Source organism: Pezoporus wallicus, unplaced genomic scaffold (genome assembly GCF_028554395.1).
Source record: "Pezoporus wallicus isolate ANWC-B61680 ecotype Strahan unplaced genomic scaffold, APGP_CSIRO_Pwel_v1 scaffold_11491, whole genome shotgun sequence".
NCBI lineage: Eukaryota > Metazoa > Chordata > Aves > Psittaciformes > Psittacidae > Pezoporus > Pezoporus wallicus.
Window position 1 is genome coordinate 4,313,460 of NW_026642649.1, and position 21,414 is coordinate 4,334,873.

Genomic DNA, 21,414 nt, shown 5'->3' on the forward strand with positions numbered 1-21,414 from the left:
TCTTCACAGTACTTTTACTTACGTAGCTTTGGAGAGCTACAGGGCAATGGTGTGTTCTGGAAGGTTTCTCCTGTTGTCTGGAGGGATTTGGAGTAGGAACTCCAGGGTGTGCAAGGAGAAGCTGAGGAGAGCTGGTAGCAGAGCAGAAGGTGGACCACATCTCTGCAGAGCCACACAGCTGTGAGGAGGCCAAAAGTGAATGCCGGGGTGTGTAGTCAAATAGGCTTTGCACAAAGGGGAACTGGATGCTCTCGGTTTACAGCAGGTAAAGTTAAGCATCAGTTAGCTGCAGAAAACCAGCTCCACACCCACCTGGCAGCAGTGGCAGCAGAGCTTGCTCCCTTGGGTCAGCATGGTGCTGCGGATGAGGGATTGGTGCTGAAGCACCTCAGAACACAAACCTAAGACAGATCAGCTCAAGCGTGGCCGAGGCTGAGGACTGTGCAAGATGTTCATCACCAGCTCCTTCCTGTTTCCCTCCTGGTGCATCACTGCTCGTCCTGCCTTGTCCGGGCTGCCCATGACCTCCCTGCATCTCCCCTCCCTGTGCTCTTGCTGTTTCACTCTCTTCTCCCAAATCCATTGCTCAGCTCTTTTCCTGTTGTCTGCAATTCCTGGCTAACATGCTACACCAGATGACAGAAAAGAGGAGCTAAGATCCCTTTGACTCCTCTGCTGAATGCCTGCAAAGCCCCCTCTTCCCAGCAGTGAGATGCTGGCAGGGGAATGGTTGCAGTTGCAGGACTGTCACCCCATGTTGCGGAGATGTCCTTTGAGGGAGAGCTGTGGGCATCCAAGGCACTTCTGGGCTGTGCTTTGCAGAAGCCCAGAAGGGGTCCCATCAGCAGATGTTGTCTGTATCCCTCCTCCTGCTGCTCCTCTTGGGGTGCCTGGATGCCTCTTGCCATCCTCTGCTTGAGGCTGCCCCTGCCATCCCATGGTGGTCCCTGCCATCCCGTGGTGGCCCCTGCCATCCCATGGTGGTCCCTGCCATCCCGTGGTGGCCCCTGTCATCCCATGGTGGTCCCTGCCATCCCGTGGTGGCCCCTGCCATCCCATGGTGGTCCCTGCCATCCCATGGTGGCCCCTGCCATCCCATGCCAGTCCCTGCCATCCCATCAGCCCAAGACTTAGACGTGCATGTCTTATGGGTGGGGGGGTGGCTCTGGCCATTGAGGAAGAGTCTGGTGGGGGACACCTCCAGAGGAGATGCTGCTGCCCAGGGGGGTAGATGGTGCACAGGGCAAGAGGCTGTGCAAGGGGAAGACACCCCTAAGAGGCAACTGTGTGGCTTGAGAACTGTGCACTGTAATGGTGTAACATGAAATCTGTGTGCGCTCTCAGACCCCAGCTCACAGTTCCATGCAGAGGAGCTGCCTGACAGCGGCAGCAGCCATGGACACAACAGCCTCATGGGCTGAAGCACACGGAGACACCCAGGCTCTATCTGACTGCTCAGGGAGGGGGGAGCCGTGATGCCCAAAGCCACCGGTGCTGTCCCTGCGCCAGCTTCCAGCTGGGAGCTCCACAGGAGCCAGCAGCTGCTGCCCTGCAGCACTCAGAGCTGTTGCCTCCAGCATCCCGCACGGCTCCTGCCACAGCGCTGCTCCGGCCGAGGAGGAGGAGGAGGAGGAGGCTGCAGCGGAGCTGAGCTGGGAGGTAGGTGCCGCTCCCAGGCACGGGAACCTGCTTTACCCCCCCGCCGCTGAGGAGAACGTGCCCAAACCCCGGCACTGTTCCACAGGGGGACTCCGTGGTGGTGGTGTTTTCTCTTTAGGACAGCCCGTTGGTTTCCTTCTTGTGCTCTCCTGGTGTGTTTTGGGTGATGGAGAGGGGCTCTGCAACAGGGACTGTAGCGACAGGATAAGGGGTGATGGGTTCAAACTGAAAGGGGACGTTCACGTTGGATCTAAGGCAGAAGTTCTTCCCTGTGAGGGTGCTGAGGTACTGGCACAGAGTGCCCAGAGAAGCTGTGGCTGCCCCATCCCTGGCAGTGTTCAAGGCCAGGTTGGATGGGACTTGGAGGAACCTGTTTGGTGTGAGGTGTCCCTGCCATGGGTAGGGGGTTGGAACTGGGTGAGCTTTAAGGTCCTTTCCAACCCAGACCGTTCTGTGACTCTATGACTCTATGAAGACTAATTGTTGCCACACATTTCCTCCTCACACAGCTGCCTTTGCCATATGGAAAATTTGCCCCTCCTTCCCCTCTTTTTGATTGCTCTATGTTTGCACCCACAGCTCGGGGGACAGTGACCATATGCATCCGTCAGCTTTGTGGTGCTTCTTACCTTTGGTAATTCAGTCCCTACTGCCTGTGACATGAGAGAGGAGCTGAGACAGGCCTGCTAGGGGAGGAACAGCGTAGATGATGCTTTCAGCTCAGGCACGGTGTGTTCACACTTCGGCAATGGCCAAAGGGCTGATCCTTTCTCACCTGACTGGTTCTCTCAAAACACTTCAAATGGGATGTGAGACCTCTGGAAGGTCCCAATCCCTGGTACCCCTGATTTGCAGCCGAGCTGCCTGCTGTTCATAAGAGCATCATGTTCTGTCTGGTGGCAATTCCCTCCCCACTGCGCTTTTACCATAGGCAAGCTCCTTCCATTCAGCACAGGTGGACTGTACTGTGACCATGTGGCAGGAGTGAGATGTCAGGGCAAGAGCAGGCAGCCGCAGGCAGCAGCAGGCAGATTCAGGCAGATTCAGGTAGCAGTAGGCAGGTGCAGGCAGTACCAGGCAGATGCAGGCAGATTCAGGTAGCAGTGGGCAGATGCAGGCAGATGCAGGCAGTACCAGTCAGATGCAGGCAGCAGCAGGCAAATGCAGGCAGCAGCAGGCAGCATCTCTTCCCCACTGCCTGCATGGCACCTCCCTGCCACCGCAGATGGAACCGGCCTCTTCTCTGATGCTGCTGAAAACCTGTTGTTCTGGTGCCTTTTCTGCTTGCAGCAGATGGATTGGCAGGGAGAGCAGGCAGCCCTGGCGTGCCCCTGGCAGTGTGTGCTGCAGGGGTTGTGCCAGCCGCAGTTATGGCTGTGTTTTGCTAGGCCAACCTCTCCCAGTCCTTTCCAGGTCCCTCGGTTAGCATCCTGTTGGTCGCATGCGTATCCAAAAGCCTACATGAGTTTGTTTCCTGAAGAGCTTCTTGAAGGACCACCCTTGGGGGCAGCATTTTGATGGAGGGTGGTGAATGCTGCTCCTGACATGGTTCTGTAACCCCTGCAGGCCATTTGTGTGATCTCGTTGGCCACCAGCATGCACAGGCCATAGTTTATGATCCTAGACTCAAACCCAGCTTCGTGTTGAAATCATGTCTGAATATCAGGCTTGTAGATGAGTCCCAGGGCTGAGGCTTTAACACAGCGAGTGATTCAATGACCCTTCTTGGTCACAGGTTTCTGGAAAGCCTGGAGGCAAACATGTAATTGCTCTATGTAGTTACTTCCTCCACAATAGGCTAGTAAAAAGGTGTGTTTTAATCCAAGCTCAACACGGAGAGCATAAATGAAGTGATGTTGGGAGCACACTCGTGTTGTTGAGTAGCATGCCTTTATGGGAAGTACATAGAACATTAACCTCCTGTGGTATATGTGGTTAGGTGCTGTTTAATATCTCATCAGAACATCTATTCACATTTCAAAAGGCAAAGAAAACCCCAAACATTGTGCATCTGGGGGTTTATGAAGTGGTTCCACTTTGCTGCCTTGGACCCTGGATCTATTTTATTACATTATAATGGAGAATCTCCACTTTAACTCTCTGGATTTAATTTTCCAAAACTGAAACGAAACACAACAGGAATAAACGAGGGTTGTTCTGGTTCACCTTCAGACCCACTTTACTGACAAAAAGCCTAAGTGACCACAAAGGAAAGCCTTCCTTGTCCCAGCTTATGACAATCAGCAGTAGCAAAGTGGGGTGCACAGACTTCCCAGTGCAGAATGGGGTACCACCTTTGCTCTGTGCTCTTCCTTAAGGAAAACCTCTGTGTTTGGAATCACAGCCTTTGCACATGTTTGATAGAATAAAGATGAAACAAGCAGACAGCATTCGGGGTAGAAGAAGCACTAACACCCGAACCACTACTTTTCATTAGTGAATATTCAATATTATCTGAGGCTAATTCAAGAGCTTCCTTTTTCTTTAAAGGTGGCCTAAAGCATCGGGGCTCAGCTCTTGACTTCAGGGTTTCTCAGTTGTCCTTTGTTCTGCCCAAGCAATGTGGACACTTTGCTATTACTCTTGTCTATTGAAGTTGGTCTTGTGTTAGGTTCTGCTCAGAAAGACACATTCACACCCAGTGATTTCACAACAGCAATGAAACGTTTGACTTTTTACCTCTTCTGCCTCCAAACTTATCAGAGGTGAGGTATGAAACCTTGATGGTTCTTGAGATGATTGGGCTGTATCAGCAAAGAGAGAGCAAGAGAAATTCTGGGTATTATAAAAGGAAATGCAGAAGTTACCTTCACAGTAACAAAAGTTCATCTATTCTGTCCCACTCATTCAAAACCCACAAGAGCACCTCTTGTGCTTTCAGTACACCAGAAAAACATGAAACTGCAGTTTGGTAATGAGAAAACCTGCCCCATGCATCTGCATGCCAGAAAGATCCTCTTCCTCCTCCTCTTCAACCCAGCCTCTTGCTGGATCTGGTAGGTTTGTGCTGTATCTTGTATCATGTTTGAGGTGTGCATGTCCATCCCCAGCCCGCAGGAGAGGAGGACAGTGTAGGTGGTGGGATAGCCCTGGGTATCCTAAGGGATCCTCTTTGCTGGTGAGGTGAAGAGGGGCTAAGAAGGACTGATGCATAAAGCAAACCCATTCCTGTCAGTGCATGATCAGCCCTGCTGCAGACAAAGCCAAGCTTGCAGCTCCAGGCTGTGGTGGGAGGAATGCCTGTCCATCCCTCTACTCCCCACAGCTTCACCCTCTCCTGCCAGCATTACCTTGTCTCCCTGATAGCATCAGGGGCCTGATTATCTGCTTGTTCTCCTAAGCAAGATTAGGAGAGACTTTAAACACAGTGAGCATTGATCCCTGCAGGATTTGTACCTGCACTGCTGCCTGCAGCATAGGACAAGTCACAGATATCTGCCAAACCCTTGTAGTGTCTGTCCTCATTGCTCCTGATGTGTCTGGGATGACTTGCTGGGTCCATGCTAAGGTGCTGAGCACAAGTGGCATCCCTCTTCCCCATCACACTCTGGCACATGGGCTCAGTGCAGCTGCACTTGTTTGCAGCAGTGTGGATGGTGCACGAGCCTGGTGGGGACAGCAGGCTCCATGGTGGGACTTTGGTGTTGAAAATGAGTTCCTAAGAGGCTGGTGATGCAGCTCTGGAAAGAGCTCTATGCCCCTGGCTCTCCTGACCACAATGCTTTGAAAGCTCTTTCTGATACTGATGAAAAGCCCCTGAGTTTGGGGCTTGAAGTAGATGATCTCCAGAGGGCCCTTCTAATCCTAATGACTGTGACTCTGTGATCTAATCATAGCACAGATGTGTGCAAGTGTCTGTATTCTGCACGGTTGAATTGGTTTAGCCTTTCCTTCACTACTACGAGCTTCAGCTTTTCAGTGCAAGTTTTCAGTGCCGTTGTGATGCCCTCCTTGCCTTTGACTCACCGCCTCTTGTAGAGCGGCTTGGGCTAACTGGGAGGTTTTCAACACTTTGTATCTTGCACATTTCCTGCAAGAGGTGGCAGAAAAAATGTGTTTCCTGAGATGAAATAAGCAGAAAAAAAACAGCTACTCAAACCAGATCAAAAGAGCCTAAAAAACCCAAGAAAAAGAATAAAGCCGCTCAGCAGCTTCCTGTTTACCAGCGGCTCAGGTATAGATCGATCAGCGGCATTGCCGAGCTCTCCTAACACTTCCTCTCCCTCAGCAAAGCTCTCTTCACAGTCCGGCAAGGGCAGAGGCCTGAGGGAAGATGTGAAAGATGGGATAACACCGCTCAGACGCCTGCTCTGCCATCGTAGGCACTGTGGTCTAGATGGGCATCGCCAATGGATGCGCTGTGTGATGCTCTTGTGCTAAGAGCAGCCCACCCTGCGAGGGCATTGCTAAAGGCATGGGTCCCTCCAAGGGGTCCTGCTGCAAGTGGCAGGGTCCCCAAGTCACCATCCTGCTCTTAACCCACACAGGCTTCCCTGCTTTAAGAGCATGGTTGCATACACTGAAGGCCTTTTATTTTTCCTTTTAGAACATGCTAAATGACCAGAGCTGCTTCCTGTGGTGAGAGTGGACATGGGCACCGGGGGCTGCACGGGGAATATCCCACCCTGCAACCCCTCACATCCCCCAGGCTGGCATGGCCCAAGGCAGGAGAGGTTGTCCCCTTTGCAGACTGGGGCTGGGTGCTGTTGGGGCAGGGTGCTGGCTCTGGTGGCTCTTTGCTTCAAAGCAGAATTGCCAGTGCCAGACTCCAGTGGCCCTTTGATCTGAGTCAGTATGGTGAGGAAACAGCAGCCTACACCAGAGAGGGAATTCCGTGCCAGTCAGTGTAATTGCAGTTGCTGGGAAGTACAGGAAGAATAAACAGCCTGCAAGAGAACAGAAAATGTAAAAGACAATACATATTTGTCAGGAAGCAGCTTTATCACATCATCCTCAATTGGATGCTGGAGAGGGACTCTTCATAGGGGACTGTAGTGATAGGACAAGGGGTGATGGGTTCAAACTGAAACAGGGGAAGTTCAGGTTAGATCCAAGGCAGAAGTTCTGCCCTGTGAGGGTGCTGAGGCGCTGGCACAGGGTGCCCAGAGAAGCTGTGGCTGCCCCATCCCTGGAAGTGTGAGGTCCTTTCCAACGCAAACCATTCTGTGATTCTATGATTATTAAGATCATCCAGTTCCAACCCCCTGCCATGGGCAGGGACACCTCACACCAGACCAGATTGCTCCAAGCCCATGCCCAACCTGGCCTTGAACACTGCCAGGGATGGGGCAGCCACAGCTTCTCTGGACACCCTGTGCCAGCACCTCAGCACCCTCACAGGGAAGAGCTTCTGCCTTAGATCTAACCTGAACTTCCCGTGTTTCAGTTTGAACCCATCACCCCTTGTCCTATCGCTACAGCCCCTGATGAAGTGTCCTTGACAGATTAAAAAGCCTGGGAGCAATGGGTTGCAGTTCATTAAGGACAAGCACCAACTTCTGCACATAGACATTGAGTTTGTGGTCAACTGAGACCACAAACACAGGATGGGGAAGGCAGGGCTTCTGGAGAAAAGGATTTGGGTGCTGTCATCCAGCACGACAGAAGCATAAGTCACCAGTGGTACGTGAATTGCAGAACAAGACAGCTACTGCAGGCAAGAGGCTTCCAGTCTGCTTTGCCAGGGGTGAGGCCACAGCTGGGGCTTTATGTCTAGTTTTGGGCACTGTGATGCTAAAAGGATTAAGGAAAGCTTGGCAGCTGCTACAGGAGAACAGTGGCCACAATTAATAGTCTAGAAAACATGGCCTAAAAGGAGAAAGACGATGGAATATGAGCTACTGCAATCGAAGGGAAAACTGCACTTAGGGTGCTTTGAAGCATCTAGAAGAAAGTAGTGCTTGTTCCTCCAGGGAGAAGGTCAATAACTGACTCGAATCATACCAGGAGGGTTTTAGACATTAAGCACTAAGTACTTAAAGAAGAAGAAGTAGTAAGACAGATTTACTAGGAATGAGTCTGAAGAAGCACTGGGTGGTTTGTAAGGAGAAGCTGGGGGGAAAGCAGGGGCTGTAGGAGCAGGCTCGGCAAGGATAACAGTGGGACACTGCCCTTGCCTTCAAGACAGGAGATGGACTACCTGATCTGCCAGCATCCCATCCAGCCCTCTCATGGGATTTCTCTGCTCTCATTCATTCCTGCTTTTGTCCTTCTGTGTTCCCCACCCTCAGGCAAAGCAGGGTCAGATGCAGATCTGAGAGGTGCCCTGTGCTGAGATACCAAAGGTGTGGGACAGCAGAGTGCTTCAGGGTGAGAAGAAATGCATCAGATGAGGGGCAAACAAGGGGCAGTCTTGTTCTCAGAGATCCCATGTGCACGGGGTGGATTCGGTTACTTCTTTCTGTCCCACAATCGCCCTGTTGTGAAACCTGGGTGAGAAAACCCCTCTGGCTGCTGGCACTGCTGTGAATGAGTTAGTGTGCTGGGAGGTTTGCAACGCTCTGATTCCTGCCTGGCTGCAACTCAGCAATTGCGCCAGGCTGCAGCTGTCAGAGCCGTAATCCTTGTGGCTTTGGTGGCGGCAGTGAGAAGCAGAGCGTGGAGGAGAGTGAGCCAGAGGCCTCGCCATGCACCTCCAGCTGCTTCTCCTTCACAGACTCAGCACCGGCTTTTGGAGGATGCCCTGGATCACAGCCTTTTATCTGCACTGAGCATCTGCTGCAGAAGAGGGAGACAGGGCAAGGCTTTTCATAGGCACATTTGAACATGTGGCGTAGGCAGCAGGGCCAGGGCAGGGATTGTGCCTCTGTGCTGGGCATTGGTGGGGCTGCACCTCAAATCCTGTGTTCAGTTCTGGGCCCCTCACTGCAAGAGAGATATTGAGGTGCTGGAGGGGGGCCAGAGAAGGTTAATGGAGCTGGTGCAGGGCCTGGAGCACAAGTGTGATGGGGAACGGCTGAGGGACCTGGGGAGGTTCAGTGTGGAGAAGAGAAGGCTCAGGGGGGACCTGATCGCTGCCTACAACTGCCTGAGAGGAGGTTGTAGTGAGGTGGGGTCGGTCTCTGCTCCCAAGGAACAAGGGACAGGACAAGAGGAAACGGCCTCAAGCTGCACCAGGGCAGGTTTAGATGGAGCTGAGGAACAATTCCTTCCCCAGAGGGTGCTCAGGCACTGGAACAGGCTGCCCAGGGCAGGGCTGCAGTCACCGTCCCTGCAAGTGTTCACACAGCGTGGAGACGAGGCCTCAGTGCCATGGGGCAGTGGTGGCCTTGGAATGCTGGGAACGGTTGGACTGGGTGAGCTTAAAGGGCTTTCCCAACCTGGTTGATTCTATGATGCTGCTTGCACACACAAGTGCGTTGTCACAGTGATGCATTCACTGTGGTGGAGGGTGTCAATGTGTCTGCTGACCAAGCTGAAAAGAAAACTACACGTTTGTGTCTGCTGTCAGCAAAACAGGCACATCTTAGTTCTACTGGAAGAACCTCTGAAGCTTTGCAGCCTGCCTGGTTTGAGGAAGCAGGGTTAGAAGAAGAGGTTATTTCTGTGTAAAATGCTGTATTTGAAAACGACACCTTTAAGGGTGAAAAATGGCAACGGTTTGGCTGGAACTTATCAGAATAAAGTATTGTGACTCTTCTGTTACTTTTCTTTTTCCTCTAACTTGGAAGGGGGAATCCCCCTCGGCACTTTCAGAGGTTTTTGTCAATATAAACCTACTTTTTTTGATGACAAAAAGCCCCAAATACTCAAAATCTCACCTGGTCACAAAACCTCAGCCCCCTCTTTGTACGCAGGCATACAGACACGATATCCCCATCAGGAAAGTGAAACGAGCCCTTCTGTGTATGGCATTTTTGTACCTCTACACTGGCAGTGTTTGGTTAAACATCTTTGGTTAAGATCATGCAGTCCCGCTAAGCTGGTGTCTTGGTAGCTGAGGCTGATTGTGGAATCACAGTCATAGAATGGTTTGGGTTGGAAGGGACCTTAAGATCATCCATAGGCACGTTTGAAGAACTTCTGATTGATAGACCCAGATACCGTGGCAATAACTGAAAAAGGCCAAGATTCCTCAAAGACAGCTCCTGTGTGGGGTTTCCTCCTGTAGCTCCCAGGTGAGTGCCAGCTCTGTGCACTCAGTGCTTTCCAATCCCTGCTGCCCTGTGGGAGAGGGGTGCAAGGGGGATACAGCCAGTGGAAGGTTCTTGTGGGTCCATGCAGGCAGCAGAGACACTTGGGAGAGGGATTTTGGTGCAGAGGGATGGCCAGGGAGAGGAATATGGGGTGAGATGTTCGTCAAGGTGCTACCTGCCGCATTGCTCTCCCTCCACAAAGGACATGCTTGCCCCGACCCCCTGCCTTCCCTGCAAAGTCAAGCTGTTGTCATTGTTCTCCCCATCAATAGTGATGATTCCTGGTGGTTTATAAACCATGTTCGCTGAGCAACCCAGCATCTGTGAGCATGCATACCCCCTGCTGCACTCAGTCCTGCCTTTGTTTCCCCTCCTGAGCTAAGTCACCTCTCCTCCTCTTCTAATATGGGAGAGTAAGAACTCTGAGATGCAAGGTGAGGGCTGGTTTGAAAGGGAAAGGCCTCTTTTTGACTAAGAAGCTGCTCTTATTTGGTTGTCAAGCCAAGGTAGAGAAAGTCTCTGGGCCTCACTTGGATGGTTACCACCGTGTTGAGATGGGTGGAAGCAGAGCACCACATCAAGGCAAACTGGTCCTCCACTTTCCACTATGATAGTGAGCAGTTCCAGGAAAGACTTAGTCTTTTCTTGGGAAATATCCTACCAGGTAGGGTATCTTACTCTGCTTTTATTCCCATCCTTTCTTAATGGCTGCTGCACCAACACCATAGCCTTTACCATGGTGACACAAAGGTGCCTCCCCTCCACTTGACCAAACAGCCAGAGCTATAGCAGGGCTTGTGGCTGAGGCTCTTGAGGCCAAAGCAAGTTCTTGCTGGTGGTGTCTTTTGTTTCAACCGCAGTTTCCTTTCTGTGATGAAGCTCGATTCACCCAGACCATTTGCAGGAGGAAGGAGAGGTTTCTACAAGAGCAGGCATAGTTTTGCAGCAGCTAAGCTGGCTGTCACCCCAAAGGGACAAGAAAACCCTCTGGGGCTGATGTCAGAAGCTGAGCTGGTGTGCATGGTGGTTCCCCCAGTGCCAGCAGGTATGGCTGGCTGTAGGAGCTGCAGATGTGGCCATGCTCCTTGCCTCACAGCAAGATTCGTTGTGGTCGTGGCATTTGCCACAGCCTTTCCAATTTACATGGGCTTCCACAGAGCATCACTTCCATGACCTCAGGGCTCTGAATAGTCTGGGGGAGAGGAACTCTGCGTTACTCGGATGTGCTGGTCACTTTTAGGCTGACAGTGTCTACATGAAGCATTGCATGGGAGGTTTCGTCATCACTGAGGCAGAAACCATAACTTCAAAGTGGCTGCTGCAGGGTGAGCCTGGCAACCACCATCAAAACATAAGACAAACCAGAAGGCTTCTCCTACAGTGACATTTTCCCTGAGTTTTTGAACCTGTGCACCAGTGTTTTCACCATGGTGGTGATGCCACGTGGCTCTTCCCTCTGCAGTTCTGACTGGGGGCATGGAGCAGTGTGTGGCATAGCTCCTGCACCCAAACTGGCCATAGGTTGGAGCACTGGAGATACCAACAATCAGCTGTCTCTCTTGCCATAAGGTGTTTCTACCAGGGAAGCCCACAAGAACATGGGGAGCCATCACTACCACTGCTTTTAGAGTCCAGATAAAACTCAGCTGGAGCATGCTGCAAGGCAGCAGCCAGGCCTGCTGGAGGAGGGAGCTCTAGGGTGGGTTTTGGATGGGTTCTTAGCAAGCAGATCTAAGACCTCCCTGCCCTCCGTGTCCCACCCAGCACCTTGGGATCACCCCCAAAGCCCTGGGAGGGACTGTTTGGTGCCTGCTGCCCCATCCCCAGCTATGAGAGCCTCCGGGTCTGGTGTCTCCCTTCCCACACTTAACCAAGGAGCACTTACACCAGCTGGCTTGCTCTCCTCCTGCAGGAAGGCTGCTCCACAGCACCAGCACCAGCTCCCTTCAGCCCAAGGGGCAACCTGCAAACATTGCCCTGCTATGCCTGTGCTTTCTGTAAAGCAAGACAATCCTCTTTTCCCCTGCCCTTCTCCATGCTGGGCTGTCTGTATGTTCCAAATGTATCCCTCACATGTCTTTCCTTTATCAGGCTAAGCCCAGCTCTCTCATGTGGGTGCTCCTGCCACCTCGCAGCATTTCTGCACCTCTTTCCATCCGAGCTCAGCACTTTCAAATGCAGGTGACCTTTAACTTCAAACCTCTTGCTGGTTTACCACATTTTTTGCTTTGTTATCCTCTGCAGGTGAACTCCAAAGGATGTTTGTTGGCTCCATAGAGAGTCCTTGTTTGCCTGCGTGGTCCTTGTGTAACTCAGGAGGAGGTGTAACTCAGGGTCATAGAATTATAGAATGGTTTGGGTTGTAAAAGGACCTTAAGATCAACCAGTTCCAACCCTCTGCCAATGGACAGGGACACCTCACACTAGACCATGTCACCCAAGGCTCTGTCCAACCTGGCCTTGAACACTGCCGATGCTACTTGCAGACTGAAAAAGGATGGAAAGGGTGCAGGTCATTGCAGCCTGGCTCATAGCTGATGGTGGAGAGCATTGGAAACACGTCCCTCCCATCCTTCCCCCTCCAGGTAACCTCTTCTGAGCTTTCAAGGGAAGCGTAGCATGCCTACAGCATTCAGCCTCCCACATCTGTGAACACACATTCATCTCTACCACCCTCCAGCCCAGCAGCGCTCTCTCTGCCCATACTCACCTCAAATTACCTGTAAGAGAGTGAACAGCCAGATTAGTCATCTCCTAAACCCATCGCTGCTCCCCTCATTTCACTGCCTTCAACAGATTACATCTTCCATTGCCATTACTGAATTGCCTTCCTCCATTGAGGAAAGCTTGGAGGATGACTGTGCCAGGATCACCCATCACCCTGGGAGCTCCAACCACAGCAGTCACCAGGCCTGCTCACTTGTATCTCCTCTTTTGCTGCTTGAATTCAAGCTCTTTTCCTTGCCTTTAAGGTTCTCTGCATCTTCTTGCTTGCTCCTGCTTTCTCCAACCCACAGAGTGCTCCCTGCCACACTCTTCCACCTCCATGCCTCACTTTGCCTGGCTCTGCAGGACTGCTGCTGCTGCACGTACACAGCTTGAAGATCTCCCAGTTGAAACCAATAGGCATTTTGAGTGAACTGAAGTCTTTTGCAATAGCATAATACCTGCAGCAGAAAATGATTCAAGAAAAAGCACAAGATTCTCTTTCCATTTTAAAATAATCATGAATATTTAAAATTTAGCTGTATTTCATTGTTTTATTGCTTTCACGACAAACTCTTCATACTTTTGTATATATGTTAATAACTTACTGGCCAATGCACAAACCATCCAATGGAAAAGGAGGCACCTTTAATTGACTGATGTTCGCTCATAAGAAGAAATGATGAAAGCTATTGATTTCTAAACAATGAAAGTAGGTAGAATGGAGTTACATTATGCGTGTAACAGGAGGAGGGTTCTAACAGTAAACCCTGTAACTGGGTGCTTAGAGGCAGAGTGGTGCCATGGTCATTGGTAGCATTCTGAATTCCTCAAGGGAGAGGTCTTTTCTTTCTGCCTGTGCTACTGACGAGTGCCAAGTCCTTTGGCTGCATCCAAAGGAGTGTGGCCAGCATGCCAAGGCCAGGCTGGATGTGGTTCTGGGCAACCTGATCTGGTTGAAGATGTCCCTGCTCATTGCAGGGGGTTGGACTGGATGAGCTTGGAAGGTCCCTTCCAACCCAAACCGTTCTGTGAGTCTATGATTCTATAAATAGGTTGTTTCTTCATTTTTCTCTAGCCCATTTTCTCACCTTTTTCTTTGTCTGCCTCCAGCTTTTAGCTCTTCTCTTTTTTTGGGATCCTCTTTCACTATTTGTTTCTGCACCAGCCAGCAAGCTGGAAAGCTACTTTGGATTGGAGCTGCTACCAAAGAAGTGAATGACTTTAATAACAACCAAGCTCTGGATCTAACAAGTACTTGTTTGTGTCTCTTGGGCAAAGCTCATCTTCTCTGTGCTCCTATAAATCAGGAAACCGGTGCTTGTTGAGATTAATGAATGAGAAACGTATCATTTGGCTGACTTACAAAGCACCACAGTTTACAACATACAGTACAGACATCATTTAAAGCTATTGAATAAAGTAAAGAAAGTCAAGCTTGTCTTTGTTTCAGTATTTTATCCTTGACCTAAAATAATGCATTAGATTATACCTAAAAGAACTCCCAAGTAGCAAAGAAGCTCTGAGATAGCTCCACTTGAATAAAAGCTGCTTAAAAACCGATTGCGAAGAGGTATCAGCAGCTGTGAGTTCTTACTTTGCTCCTAAGGTGAATAGGCTACTGATGGGGAGGGCCCCAGCCAGGGTGCAGATCTTAGCTGAAGGAAACAGAACACTAAAATAACACAAGCTGGAAATGATCCACCAGCTTCTGTCGAAAGCTGCAAGTTTATGTATGTGCTCTGTGATGGAGATATCTCAACTTCACACCTCTGTCAGGGGCGGCTGTGAAGCAGTGGGGTTTAGCAAGTGCTCTGGAAGGAGAACACCTATTCAGGTGCTACCGTCGCTGCCTTGAAAAGGGCCGTGTTTGAGTTTTGTTTCACATAATGTGTTTGTGTCGCCTCTTTTCCTGTTTACCGCAGCTTCAGGATCTTCAGTTTGCCTCTGTTCTGTAACTAGCAGCTGCCCATTCGATACCTGCATATCACCAAAGCTCAGCCACCTCCACAGGCGATGGAGTAAGCGTCCTGGAAGCTCCCAAGACTGCAAGAGAGGACAAGGACACAGTAGAAGGACGGGACCAGGGTCAGCGGAGAGAGTAGAGGCTTCTTGCTGTCAAAGGTAAAGTCCATCCACATTTAATGTGCTACTCATAAAAGTAATAGTCTAACCTTGGCAAAGAGGGTGAAGGGACCTGCAGCAGTTACCTCTCTCCTCGGAAAAACTGCTTTTTCATTCTGACTGTTCCACTGACTGATGTGGAGAGGGGAGATGATGGAAAATGTGCCCATGTTGGAAGCTGTCAAAGGTATTAAATGTTTCAAAAGTCATCTGAAAGTCCAAAGCGGAGCCTCTCCAATCCCTATTCAACCAAAATCAGATGCTTTATATCTATAAATCTACCAATCGATGCATGTATTTATATACCCATATATATCTATAGCACAGCATTCATTATTGTTTGATTTTTGGTTTTACTTTTGATTCAATCTATTGACTGCTTTTAAGGGGTCCCTCAAGGAAATAAGAAAATCAAGCCATTGCTGAAATGTGAACAGTCACAGTGCGTGTGGGGGGTCACACATCAAAAGCATTAGCAGGAAACATTTTCTACCCATATGTGTTGCTGCATGAACAGCCGTTATCTAGTGACTCGAAGTGTCAATATTTAGGGGCTTAGGCATGAAAACAAAGTTGAAGTTAATAACACAAATGTCCTACGTACAGCTGAAACCTCAATATAGGAAAGCATCACCCGATCAGCGTAGGTTGCAGTGCTGCTTTCTTTTCATTACTCATATTTATGAACAAGGAACTCCATAGGGCTGAGTGCTGTATTTGTAAAAGGTTTCTCTGCATTGCATATGCCAGTTGCCTTTGGAGGAAACAGTCCTGGTGCCCCAAGGAAAGCTGAGGCAGATCAGTGGGGGATGAGTATCCATAGCTGGAGCAGAGGATGACCACTGACTCCAGCACCTCTTTGTGTTGTGCATACTGATCCTCCTATTTCCCTGCACAAGGTGGCACAAGATAGGCAAGAAGGGGTGAATTCTGATTCCTTCCTTGTCAATATGAACACTTCCACCATTCTCTGCCTTTTTGTATACCTTTTAACTTACAAGAGCATGGCCTCTGCTTTAATGAATTAATCACTGTCAATTATTTTATTATTAGAGCTTATTAGCAATAATTATAGTCCTGGAAACGGTATCTTCAAAGGTCTTTCAAGACGTGATCAACCTGTACGCAGGCATAACAGAGGTGCAGTGAACAAGAAACATACAAATGTCTTGGCAATGACAAGGCAAACACCTTTGAAACAGTGTCTTTCGAAAGAAGCATCACTCCTTAAAATGTGGGTACCTCACCCTGCAAACCAGATCCCTCTTATAGGGGTGATGAGGTGACATCTGGAAACAAATGACCAAACAAAACCCAAAAGGTGGCTTAAAGCACTGACTCCCTTTTGGAGAGGAGATCAGACTATTTTAACACTGTCTTCACTGCAATGATTCAGAAAGGACAGAGAGGAAATGCTCTCCATGCCCTCATCAGCTCAGCTGAAAATGTGCTGATGCTGCTGGGTGATGGCTTCTTCAGTCAACACACTTTCATAAGGGTCTTTATGCTACAAGTGAAGAACCTCCCCAGCCAAGGAACCACGATAAAATCCAGATTCTTAGATCAGATGCAGGTTTTGTACCATTTTACACCATTACAACTATTCAGAGCATGAATTCTTTCTAATGGTAATGGTCGGACTTGAGGTCTTAAAGGTCTTTTCCAACCTAGTTAAATCTATGTTCCTCTGATGAGGGGCTAACTCACTGCCACTGAGGCAGTTTGGGGGAAACAAAGAGCACCCCAGTGCTCATAACTATGCATGTAAAGGAATGGTGGCAGGCTTCCAGCACCAGCCCCGTGCTTTTGAGTGGTACAAATGAGACCAAGACTTCATATTGCAGTCCCTCTCTGCCTGAAGGCTGACCCATGGGCTCGATGCAGCACAGAGGGAGGCAGAAGCCACTCTGGGAGTCCCATGCCAGGACAACCAGCCATTTATCCCTTGCTCTTTCCTGCACAGGTATCTGAGATGAATCCCACAAGCCCATTCTTTGGCACAACAGAATATGACTATGGATATGATGAAAACACTGCTCCATGCAATGAAGGAAATGGCTTTCGCAGGTTTAAATCCCTCTTCCTGCCGATTCTTTACTGCCTTGTGTTTGTCTTCTGCCTTCTGGGAAACACCTTGGTCCTTTGGGTTCTCCTGACCAGGAAAAGGCTGACGACAATGACTGACATCTGCCTGCTGAACCTCGCAGCCTCTGACCTTCTCTTCGTTGTGCCTCTCCCTTTCCAAGCCCATTATGCTTCAGACCAGTGGGTTTTTGGCAACGCTATGTGCAAGATAATGGCTGGCATTTATTACACAGGGTTTTACAGCAGCATTTTCTTTATAACCCTCATGAGCATTGACAGGTATATCGCAATTGTCCATGCTGTCTATGCCATGAGGATACGGACAGCCTCCTGTGGTATAATCACCAGTTTAATCCTGTGGCTGGTGGCTGGCCTGGCTTCTGTCCCCAACATCATGTTCAACCAGCAGCTGGAAATCGAGCAGTCTGTGCAGTGTGTCCCCATATACCCCCCAGGCGACAATACCTGGAAGGTTGCTTCTCAGTTTGCATCCAATATTTTAGGCCTCTTGATTCCCCTGAGCATCCTCATCTGCTGCTATGCCCAGATACTGAAAAACCTGCAAAAATGCAAAAACCGGAACAAGATCAAGGCCATCAAGATGATTTTCATCATCGTCATTGTTTTCTTCCTCTTCTGGACTCCCTTCAACGTCGTGCTGTTCCTCGACTCCCTGCAGAGCCTGCACATCATCAATGACTGCAAGGCAAGCTACCAGATAGCCCTGGCGCTGCAGCTGACGGAAACCATCTCCTTCATCCACTGCTGCCTGAACCCCGTGATCTACGCCTTTGCTGGGGTGACATTCAAAGCCCATCTGAAGGGACTGCTGCAGTCCTGTGTCCGTGTCCTCTCCAGCCCCATTGCAGGTGCTGGGGCTGGTCAGTTGTTCCCAGCACCCAGCCAGATCTCCAGCTGCTCGGACAGTGCAGTGATCCTGTGAGCCCATCCGAGCTGCCTTCTTCCTGTGTGAGTAGTTGGCCTAAGGTCCAACGTGGACCTGGAGGCTGGTACCATGTGTGCAGCATCCTCTTGGGAGAACCAGTATACCTCCTTTTGGGGTATGCTGTGAGCAGAAGAAGAGGCCACGTTAGTTTCCTAAGGGTTTGTAAGATGGTGACTTTACGAGTTTGCCACAGAATGGGTTTTAGCTAAGCTTTAGAGCTCTTTCATTTCAGCAAGTAGCGTGCTTCCTCTACTATTTATTTTCTCTTCTGATGAAAGCATCGGTTCTGCCTCACCCCAGACTATGCTCTGCCTTGTGGAAGCTGTTCCATACATGAATCCTTACATCCCTGGGACAGGCATGGGACGCTCCTCTAGGAAGGCATGGGATTACTTCGCATTGCAAAGAGGGAGTCACGTCAGCAACTGTCACCATTCCCATTTTGCTTCAGCTCCCAGATAACGAGGCCACTCAGACCAGGGCCCTGTTGCTTTCCTGTGGGATGATCCCAGGGGACACAGCTAGGGGGGTCCTTGCAGCTGCAGCTGCCCAAAGGAGCCTTTGGGGTGGTGATGCCTTCAAAAACAGCAAAGCAACACCTCCAGGTGCCTCATAGAGTCCCGTACACTCCGATATGTCATCATCAAAGCAGCCTGGTAGCCTGCATCACTGCTGGGGGTGTGGGATCTACAACTCTGTGCCCCCAGAGCTTGCAGCTGAATGTAAGCACCACCCAATGTAGCATGTAGCACGTAGGCTCTGTCTCTTTTTCCATACATCATCATCTCCTGCTGCTTTAGAATTGTCTTCTTTGAATAAACATATTAACTGCACCTCTTTGTCTTGGCTCCTGAAAGTCTTTCCAATGGATGACAAGCTTCAGTTAGGAGGAGGAAAGGATGTTCTAGCCAGTGTCACATAAAACACATTGCATAGAGATTCGCAGTGTTGACTGGTATTTAAGAATCCAGTAGTATACATCTAACATACACACACCCACACACCCACACACCCTCCTCTCTCAAGCACTGTTGATCTCTCATAGATTAAGATTGCTGATCCTTAGGACACTTTTCCCTTCAGAAGGCTATTTCTCTGCCTAATGTGTCTGTAGAAAGCAATAATACAAGTAGCTCTTTTCCCCCTTTTAAGTATGAACTACCAGTCTAGAGACACAAACATACCCAACATAACCCCAAGTTCTCATGTACAGCAGAGCTCTCAGGAGCATTGTGCCTCTTCTCTAAACATGACACTGTTGAAAACCCACAGGATTTTATGCTGCTCCTATATGCGACGGAAAGAATCTATGGAGACGGTAAGCAGTGCTCAAAAATGTTTGCACTTCTACACACTGAAACAGTTCTGGACCACAGCATCACACTATTAAGGAGCTGGTAGTGCCATTTTTTCTGTTACAATTACTTTTAGCTAGAGACTTGTCAATGACAATCTCCTTTCTCCTGCAGACATAATATTCTCCTTGGGGTAAAGCAGGTAGCAGATGCACTATTTCCTCAGTTGAAAGGGTTCTGACACAAAGTAAAGTTGGCAAAAGGATTCTGCAGTCTACTCAGATCAGTTCATTTTCATGTGCTGAGATGTTGTCAGATGCAAAGGCAGCAAGGAACATTCAGATTTGATGTCACCTGGATTTCCTGGTGCTGTACAAGGTGATGTGAATATATATACCAAAATATCTAGCCCAATATTGTTCCTTTAAATCAGTGGAAAGCTGGTCACTGTTCTGAAGAGGATGGAGTAAGGAAACGACTGATGTTTGTAGACCAGATCACCTAATCAGATATTGCACAACTAAAGCAACTGGTGTTACTCCAAGGGCCAAGCTGTAACACGTACCATTGCTATCAGATTGCCAAGTACCGCTTTTCACATTGCTAGCATCTCCCTAGCTAGATCTAGAAGGTTTGTGAACCCAACCGAACTTTCTAGCTGTTGATTTTCATCTAACACGTTTCACAATCCCCCCTTTCATGTTTTCTGCCCTTTTGCATGGTGCGGAGGGCACTGAGAGGAAAGTCTGGCCTTTTTCTAGTCCAAGACCACTTGGCAGTGTACAACAAAGCATCCAAATGCACACACCTTCAAAAACACCTACCTTTAAAACAAATAAGGTGCTATTAAACTGCACAAAGCAGTGCAGGGGAGAAAAGCAAGAACATCATGTAAGATGTGGTGCTGCTGGTGATCATCCTTTCTCTCTTTGGCCCCATGAAGCCCCCCTCTTTCCATAAGGAATAAATGAAGAGCTGTGCCTGGTGTGAGAGCAGGGTAAAGTGCTGGTTTGTTCTGTGTTGGGCTTTGCCTTTGTCCTTGAATGATGCAATACTTTAGGATGTTACAGCTCTGGAAAAGAAAAAAGATCACATGAAACTATCTTACAATGAATTCCTACAGACCAGTCAGTGTCACCTCTGTGCCTGGCAGGGTCTTGGGGCAGATTCTCCTGGAAAGCATGCTAGGAAACATGAAAAACAACAACGTGCTTGGTGACAGCCAGCATGGCTTCACTAAGGGGAAATCCTGCCTGACCAATCTGGTGGCCTTCTATGATGGGGCTACAGAACTGATGGACAGGGGTAGAACAGTTGATGTCATCTACCTGGACTTGTGTAAAGCGTTCGACACTGTCCCACACGACATCCTTGTCTCTACATTGGAGAGACATCAATTTGATGGATGGACCACTCAGTGGATAAAGAACTTCCTGGATGGCCGCACACAAAGAGTTGTGGTCAATGGCTCAATGTCCTGCTGGAGACCAGTAACGAGTGGTGTCCCTCAGGGATCGGTGTTGGGACCGGTCTTGTTCAACATCTTCGTCGCTGACATGGACAGTGGGATTGAGTGCGCCCTCAGCAAGTTTGCCAATGACACCGAGCTGTGTGGTTCGGTTGATACGCTGGAGGGAAGGAATGCCATCCAGAGGGACCTTGACACGCTTGTGAGGTGGGCTGATGCCAACTTCATGAAGTTTAACCATGCCAAGTGCAAGGTCCTACACCTGGGTTGGAGAAATCCCAGGCACAGCTACAGGTTGGGCAGAGAAGAGATTCAGAGCAGCCTGAGGAGAAGGACTTGGGGGTGTTGGGTGATGAGAAACTGAACATGAGCCGGCTTCAGTGTGCGCTTGAGCCCAGAAAGCCCCCGTGTGCTGGGCTGCATCAAAAGGAGCGTGACCAGCAGGTCAAAGGAGGTGATCCTGCCCCTCTGCTCTGCTCTTGTGAGACCTCACTTGCAGCACTGTGTGCAGCTCTGGTGTCCTCAACATAAAAAGGACATGGAACTGTTGGAACAAGTCCAGAGGAGGCCACGAGGATGCTCAGGGGCTGGAGCACCTCCTGTATGGAGACAGGATGAGAACACTGGGGCTGTTCAGCCTGGAGAAGAGAAGCTGCGTGGAGACCTCAGGGCAGCTTCCAGTGTCTGAAGGGGGCTGCAAGGATGCTGGAGAGGGACTCTTCAAGAAGGGAAGTTCAGGTTAGATCTAACGCAGAAGCTCTTCCCTGTGAGGGTGCTGAGGCGCTGGCACAGGGTGCCCAGAGAAGCTGTGGCTGCCCCATCCCTGGCAGTGTTGAAGGCCAGGCTACACCTCCTGTAACAAAGGAAGTAGTCCTCTGCACCTTGGCAGACAGGCTGGGTTGTGGCACTGCAAATTCCTGAGTAACAGCACCACTATGGGGAAACCCAACACAGGCATGAGATAGAGAATGTGGCTCACCCTGAAACCCTGAGCTT

The 21,414-nt window shown here is 49.7% G+C and overlaps 1 protein-coding gene across 2 annotated transcripts; it reads left to right on the forward strand.

The window, feature by feature from the left end:
* The first annotated feature begins 1,434 nt into the window (after nucleotides 1–1,434).
* LOC130611073 (C-C chemokine receptor type 8-like) lies at nucleotides 1,435–17,785 on the forward strand. 2 transcript variants are annotated; one of them, XM_057431464.1, is made up of 3 exons: nucleotides 1,435–1,659; nucleotides 14,466–14,624; nucleotides 16,588–17,785. In XM_057431464.1, the coding sequence occupies exon 3, from the start codon at nucleotides 16,597–16,599 to the stop codon at nucleotides 17,650–17,652; it is 1,056 nt and encodes a 351-aa protein (XP_057287447.1). In that variant the 5' UTR covers nucleotides 1,435–1,659; nucleotides 14,466–14,624; nucleotides 16,588–16,596; the 3' UTR covers nucleotides 17,653–17,785. The 2 variants fall into 2 exon arrangements, with proteins under 2 accessions (XP_057287447.1, XP_057287448.1); XM_057431465.1 differs by lacking the exon at nucleotides 1,435–1,659 and having other exon boundaries at nucleotides 14,293–14,624.
* The last annotated feature ends 3,629 nt before the right edge of the window (nucleotides 17,786–21,414 follow it).

Excerpts from the sequence above, each read along its gene's own strand:
- LOC130611073 (XM_057431464.1), top strand. The coding sequence starts at position 16,597 with ATGAATCCCACAAGCCCATTCTTTGGCACAACAGAATATGACTATGGA.